Genomic DNA, 8,276 nt, shown 5'->3' on the forward strand with positions numbered 1-8,276 from the left:
TTATATATATATATATATATATATATATATATATATATATATATATATATATATACATATATATATATATACATATATATAATATATATAATATATATATATATTATATATAATTCAAATATTGAGGTATATAAATATTGAGGTATATATGTGTATATACGCACACACACACACACACACACACACATATATATACGTACATATACACCTGAATATTTGAATACTTATATGCATACATATATACGTACATATCCATACATAGTGGTGCATTCATACACGCACACACATACGTATATAAACTTATATATTGGCATTTTAAATACTTGTATGCATATGTGTGTGTTTGTGTCTCTTACGTGTGTGCACAGCGTGCATTTATGTACATTATGTATATACATAAAAACATTTATATGAATATACATGTGTATATGTATGAATGTATGTTTGCGTGTGTGTGTTCCCTTGTATCCTTCTACGTATATGCGTTCGCACCTATGTAACACGATTGGTCCTGAAGAAACTATTAAAATATTGCTATATTATTAATATATTTTAGATAAAGTATAAAACAGTCTCAAAGAAACAAAGAATTTAGACAAAAAAAAAATAGGAAGAACCTCCATCTGAACGCGCCCAAACAAATAAGATAGCAATTTTTTTATCACATGCTGAGATTTAAATAGGTTTTTAGATATTTATAGTGTCCCCCTTGTTGATGAATCTCGAGAACATGAATTCTTTTCTCTTAGCCTAAAATAACCAATGAACCTATCGTTATATATATATATATATATAATATCTATATATATATATATATATATATATATAAGGGAGAGTTTACGAAAAAAACAACAAAAGACGAAGACAGGTGGTGTACAAAACAAACAGATGTATTAGTATAACGCTCAGGAATAGAAAAAAAGTATTTTACGTTTCGAGCCTACGCTCTTCTACACAAAGGGACAGAAAAAAGGAGAGAAACAAGGAGAGAAAAATGTGTGTAGTGGCTAACGATCTATCATGGCGATGAATTAAATAGAAAGTCAGTATATTGGCTGCAGGTTCAGAATAAGCTACCGAATAATTTCCACCTTTTTTTAACAATTGGATTTTAATATGATTTATATCTATTCTCTAAAACGATGTTTTAAACAATGAGAAAATCAAGCGTTCCTATATTATGATTCTCCTATCTGGTGAAATTGCAACAAAGCTGAGTGATAATGGTGTGAGATGTAGCATGCAAACCATCGTATAACTTGTTTTATTCTCATCTTCCGTTTTACTTTGACATGCGCACTATGTTTTATTATTCTCTACCGTTTTATGAATTCAGTGTGCATATGCGCATTGCGTGTTCATACTTCGCTTTCTGGTTTGTATTCAGAACTGCTTATGTATCACAACCATCTCACGAACGTGCGTTCGTGATGAACCTTTGACGCTTTGATAGTTGTAAAATAAAAGGAACTGTAGAGATTGACAGATGACACAGTTTTTATAGTTGCGCGATTTATTTACATTATTTATGGGTAAACTGCAGCCTGCAGGACTTTCTAAATGGTACGCCAACAAAAAATAACCTTGAATTTTTTATATGCGGCCCGCCTGATGATGAGTCATGTCTCAAGTAACCTCTCGAGATAGGTTGTCCATACCTGATTTATACATTAGATATTGTCTTTCCACAATATATATATTACAGAAACAACAACAAATAAAAATATCAAATAAGTAAAAAAAAAAATCTCCTTACCATCAACAAAGCAACGCCACAAGCTGCTCCACCTAAAGCGTTTAGATAAGTGTAGAAAAGATCAGAAATAGCAGAGAAGCAGCCCTGAAAATATATAAAAGAGAAAGTCATTTAGAAATATGAATATATAAGATACAGTGTTTTCCAACCATTTAAGGATGGAGACGCAATTCTGTTTTGCTTGAAATGAGACAATAAAAAAAATAGATGAAAATTTCACGATACATCAAAGTATCTCAATACACAAGTTACAAAGTGTTGCTGCAGCATATAAAACGTCTGCTATTACATTCATTATAGTTATCGTTATTTTCTTTTTATTCTTCTTTCTTTTCTTCCTTTTCTTCTTCTTCCTCTTTCTTTTCTTCTTCTTAATCCTCCTCTCCTTCCTCTTCTTAGTCCTCTTCTTCTTCTTCTTAGTCTTCTTCTTCTTCATCTTCGTCCTCTTCCTCTTCGTCTTCGTCTTCTTCGTCCTCTTATTCTTCCTCGTCCTCTTCGTCTTCTTCCTCGTCCTCTTCTTCTTCTTCGTCCTCTTCTTCTTCGTCCTCTTCCTTCCTCTTCTTCTTCTTCTTCTTCTTCTTCTTCTTCGTCCTATTCTTCTTCTTCGTCCTCTTCGTCTTCTTTTTCCTCTTCTTCATTGTCATCATTACTAATATCCCAATCACTGACATCCTTCTCCTTCACCATCATCTTCACCCCACCACTAGCTTTTCTAGTGTTGTCGATCTCATCACAGCTGTTGTTCTTCTAGTCATCATCATCGCCACCGTCATCGTTACTATCGTCATCATATTCGTCATCGTCACCGTTGTCATCATGAGCATTGTCAACATCAATCTAAACACCATTATCTTCCTCATTAATATATCAAGTTTTCTCTTCTATCATCATCATCACCACCATAATCACTCACTTCACCACCATCGCTACAGTCACCTCCACCTCCAATGTGCAACTGCTACACAATCTATCACACTTTTCAACCAATGATCATTAATACACCACTCAATGTTAAAAAAGTAAAGACATCCGCAAATTAGTCTTTTCTACTCTAGGCACAAGGCCCGAAATTTTTGGGGAGGGGACCAGTCGATTAGATCGACCCCAGTACGTAACTGGTACTTAATTTATCGACCCCGAAAGAATGAAAGGCAAAGTCGAACTCGGCGGAATTTGAACTCACAACATAAAAACAGACGAAATACCTATTTCTTTACTACCCACAAGGGGCTAAACACAGAGAGGACAAACAAGGACAGACAAACGGATTAAGTCGATTATATCGACCCCAGTACGCAACTGGTACTTACTTAATCGACCCCGAAAGGAGGAAAGGCAAAGTCGACCTCGGCGGAATTTGAACTCAGAACGTAGCCTTCTAAAAATTGTATCAACGTCCCGCAAACTATTACCAAACCCACCTCTCTATACCACCACAATCATGCATGGCACCGTCTCCTCTCCTATCTTAGATCCCGCCATTGCCGATGTCTTTTTAACTGAGTACTTATTGAGTCATCTGAACACAGGACAGAACCCGACTCTCTTTTACTTGTTTCAGTCATGTGACTGTGGCCATGCTGGAACACCGCCTTTAGTCGAGCAAATCGACCCCCAAGGACTTATTGTTTGTAAGCCTAGTACTTATTCTATCGGTCTATTTTGCCGAACCGCTAAGTTACGGGGACGTAAACACACCAGCATCGGCTGTCAAGCGATGTTGGGGGCAGGGACAAACACAGACACACAAACATATGCACACATACATATATATATACATATATACATTGAGCTTCTTTCAGTTTCCATTTGCCAAATCCACTCACTAGGCTTTGGTCGGCCCGAGTGTATAGTAGAAGGCACTTGCCCAAGGTACCACGCAGTGGGACTGAACCCGGAACCATGTGGTTGGTAAGCAAGCTACTTACCACATAGCCGCGCCTACGCCTACGACATTCACTTTTCGTATGGTTTCCATGAATCAAATCTAAAACGGATAAAATTTATTGATTGCCACATTTAGAACCGTATTTAAAAGCAGCAGTTGACATCCGCATATATATATATATATATATATATATATAAATTGTGATAATCTAACTTTTGATACAGCACTGAGATATGACATCATCCAGACAAGCAAAACTTAACGCTGTTAACATCGTAAATATTAGAAATATCATACAAATATATACTTTCAACGAATAAGTAGACATTCGATTGCCAGAAGATATTAACAGGACAAACACAAGTAGATGTCGACTGAGTAATTGTAACACATACACAGAACGACCTCTTCATATGATATATATATATAAAAATATATATATATATATAAATATATATATATATATAAATATATATATATATATATATATCAGTATGTGACCTCGTCTGTACCACTAGCGATTTTTTTCCCCTGTCTTCCCTTCTCGGGATCTTTCCTTCTCCTATGTTTCCGACGAAGAGCTCCGCTCGAAACGTCAAACCCTCCTTCTTCCCTTCTTTCCTGAGCGTCCAATAATACTTTATTTGTTCCACGTCCTTGTGTTGTTGTGTTTTTTTGTTTTTGTTTTCTTGTTTGCATTAACTTATATATATATATATATATATATATATATTATATATATATTATATATATATATATATATATATTTATATAAATAAGGATGAGATCGTTATTTAAATACCGATCTTATCAGGTGGCCAGCATGGTAATAAAAACCTTCAAAGGTAAATATTGTTAAAATTATAATTCAGGGTATCTAAGAGAAACCACCAAACTGGAAATAGCAACCAAAACTTGACTCTAAAATCGCATTAAATGTTCATACAGTACCAGGAGAGAAGACAAAGAGACAAAATATACTAGCTCGCACACGCACGCACATGCACACACACACAAACACACGTGTCAATTAATTATTCTCAACCGTTAAATGTTGACTTGATGAATGCAATATTGTCAAAATATAGCCTACATAAAAAGTGAATTACGAATTTCAAAAAACAATATGAAATGAAACAAGCAGTCGATTAGTTACAATTAACGACCAAGTGACCATTATCACAAATGGGGGTCAGATTGAGAGGTGGTAGCAACTGTCAACAGATGTTTGCTAGATAAATACTACCTATAGTTAACGTCCTGACGTCCACTACCTGGTGGTGTCGACGAGATATCCACTAATTTATAGTTGTCAATGATGTGTTGACTCGATAAATGCTACCAGATGTGGGCCAGAAATGCACTACCTACAAATGGTGACTACATAAATACATTAGCATGTAAGTTTCTGAACAGGCACGTGTATTCTTAGTATAATTTTCAGGTAGATCCAGTGACATTGTACATAACAAAGCTCTGCCTTCTCATTTACAGTTGCAATCCATAGAAAATGACAATTGCCCAAGATACGATACGGCGAGATCGAACCCAAGACCTTGTGATATGAAGTGAACTTCTAAGCTGTACATCCATACTACGCACGCACCCCCCACACACACATACATTTGCAAGTTGGCTGAATAGGAGAAGTGTCGGATAAATTATTCCAGCTTCGTCCGTTCTGAGCTCAAATCTCACCGAGGTTAATGTCGCTTGTTATTTTTCCGGGAATGATAAATAAAGTACCAATATCGGACAGTAGACGGGTGGAATCGTTTGTTCTGATTTCAAAACTCACAATAGCCAACATGGTTGGTGCATGTAATCAGCGGTGCGATTGAACTCTACCACCTGGTGATTGGGTATCTTTAGTAGAGACCATTCGAGCCATATCTATAGTTTCAGGATAATTTCCAGCCTCTTTCTAACCAATCAGGGAGTGTCTGAACAACGTCATGGGTATTGTTCTTGAGTGCACTACATCTTATAGCAGAAACGACTGTAAGCTAATGAAGTGCATTGCATAATCTGTTTCTTTGTCATTTATCTAACTTCATGTTACTCTCTGTATTCGACTAACGTTTTATTCTATATAAGCATATTGAGTTCTTACATCAGGTTATTAGCATCGCCATGCCTAAGCGATATATATATGTGTGTGTGTGTGGAAGGGCAATGGACCAGTGGTTAGGGCAGCGGACTCGCGGTCGTAGGATCGCGGTTTCGATTCCCAGACCGGGCGTTGTGAGTATTTATTGAGCGAAAACACCTAAAGTTCCACGAGGCTCCAGAAGGTGGTGGTGGTGATCCCTGCTGTACTTTTTCGCCACAACTTTCTCTCATTCTTTCTTCTGTTGGCCTGCTCGCTTGGCCAGCGGGGTGGCGTCATTTGAAGGCTAAAACAATGCGAAGCGCATTGTGACCAGCGATGTGTAGCAACATTAATAGCCTGGCCGATCAAGGTGATATATATATATATATACTCTTTACTCTTTTACTTGTTTCAGTCATTTGACTGCGGCCATGCTGGAGCACCGCCTTTAGTCGAGCTAATCGACCCCGGGACTTATTCTTTGTAAGCCCAGTACTTATTCTATCGGTCCCTTTTGCCGAACCGCTGAGTGACGGGGACGTAAACAAACCAGCATCGGTCATCAAGCAATGCTAGGGGGACAAACACACACACACAAACACATACACACACACACACACACACACACACACACACACACACACACACATATATATATATATATAATATATATATATATATATATATATATACGACAGGCTTCTTTCAGTTTCCATCTACCAAATCCACTTACAGGGCATTGGTCGGCCCGGGGCTATAGCAGAAGACACTTGCCCAAGATGCCACGCAGTGGGACTGAACCCGGAACCATGTGGTTGGTTAGAAAGCTACTTACCACACACAATATATATATATATAATCGCATGCACGTACACATATACTATATACATTTTGAAGAAAAAATATGGAATATCAAAATTAGAGAATGTATTTTCAACTGAAAGTTGAAAATGAAGATGAATTTAAAAAAAATATTTCAAAAATCAAAAAAAAAATCATATGCACAGAAAAAAATGAAGGAAAACAAGATGAGTGAAATCAATGCTGTCTCTTTAGTTGAAGTTAAAACAATGAAAGAGACAATAACAACAATAAAAATAATAGCAACAAAATCATCGTAATCATCATCATCATTAACGTCATGATCAGCAACAAGGAGGAAAACTCAACAGAAGCAGCTAAATATACATCACTGATATGACTGGCATGAATATGGGTTTTAGAGAGGGAAAAAAGTAACAAGACAAAAAAAAACAAAACAAATCCCTACACAAAAAAAATATCTATACTGAATTTTTACTAATCATGATTATAGCTGTCGTCGTCATCATTTTAACCACCACCATCATCATCATATACATCATGTTCCTCCTCCTTCTCCTCCTCTTTCACATCATCATCATTTCAACCCTCATTATCATCAGCAAAACCATTTCTAACCACCACCACCACCACCACCACCACCACTACCACCACCATCTTCATCATCATCAGTTTATCCACCATCAACACCATTATCCTAATCGTCATCACCATACTCATCAAAACCATCATTATAGTCATTATGCTCCTCTTCCTCCTCCTCCTCCTCCCCCACCCTATCATCATCACGATAGTCATCAAAACCACAGAACCATCATTATAGCCACCATGTTTCACCTCGCCATAATCCTCATCGTCGTCGTCAATGTATCCTCGTAGTCATCATAATCATCAATGCCACCACCATCATCACCACCACCACCACACCACTAACAACAATAATAGTTACAAGATAGTTATAACAGTAATATACAAATACACACTCTTTTTGATTGACTAAACACAAATTCCCAGAATAGATTTTGGCTCAGCCATTCCGAATTGCTTTCATCCTTAATAATTTTCCTTCTTTCTTTCTTTCTTTCTTTTCTTATAGTTTCCTATTTTTTTTTCTCTCTTTGCAGACGTTCGTTATTCAACTCTTCTATAGAACTATTTTCTGCCAAAAACTTAAAAAAAAAAACACAGCACCAACAAACAAACAAACCTGAGCTGCCCGGAGCTTAACTATGATTCTAGCCTAGAGGAATGTGAGGTCTTTGTTGTTTCTTCTTTTTTTTTATTGTGTATAATATTATATAATAACAAATGTTTAAGTGTCTCTTCAGTAAACAGAACTTACTATCTTCCAGGCAAAACTAACCTCTTGAGAGATATACAGAACATGCAGTGAAAGAAGTTTGAAATAACAGAAAAAAAAGGAATGACTAAACAAAGTAATAAAAAAAAAAATTAGATGACGAGAGGAATCTTAAAGTTGATAGATAAAAGTAAAAAGAAAACGAAGCAAAATATATTAAAATTGTTAAAATGGAAACGAGAAAAATTCTAAATCTACGAACATAAGATTTATAAAACAAATCTAAATACAGATTTTATATGCAAATTTGAAGAATGAATTAATTATGAAAAATGAGTTCATGATATGAAAATTTAGATGTATAAAAAAAAGAGAAACAAAAGGAAGGAATGAAAACTTTAGTGAAGTAACGTTTCTT

General features: G+C 36.0%; 1 protein-coding gene across 1 annotated transcript in view; it reads right to left on the reverse strand.

The window, feature by feature from the left end:
* Positions 1–1,073: 1,073 nt before the first annotated feature.
* The window catches only part of LOC115210585 (tetraspanin-8-like), a 285,558-nt gene continuing 278,355 nt past the window's right edge, over positions 1,074–8,276 (reverse strand). Inside the window, exons 10-11 of the mRNA XM_036502648.1 lie at positions 1,757–1,840; positions 1,074–1,091 (exon numbers count right to left, since the gene is read on the reverse strand). Of these exons, the coding sequence (XP_036358541.1) occupies positions 1,074–1,091; positions 1,757–1,840 (102 nt within the window). The remainder of the gene's footprint in view (positions 1,092–1,756; positions 1,841–8,276) is intronic.

The sequence above is a fragment of the Octopus sinensis genome, linkage group LG4, assembly GCF_006345805.1.
Source record: "Octopus sinensis linkage group LG4, ASM634580v1, whole genome shotgun sequence".
In the NCBI taxonomy this organism is placed as follows: domain Eukaryota; kingdom Metazoa; phylum Mollusca; class Cephalopoda; order Octopoda; family Octopodidae; genus Octopus; species Octopus sinensis.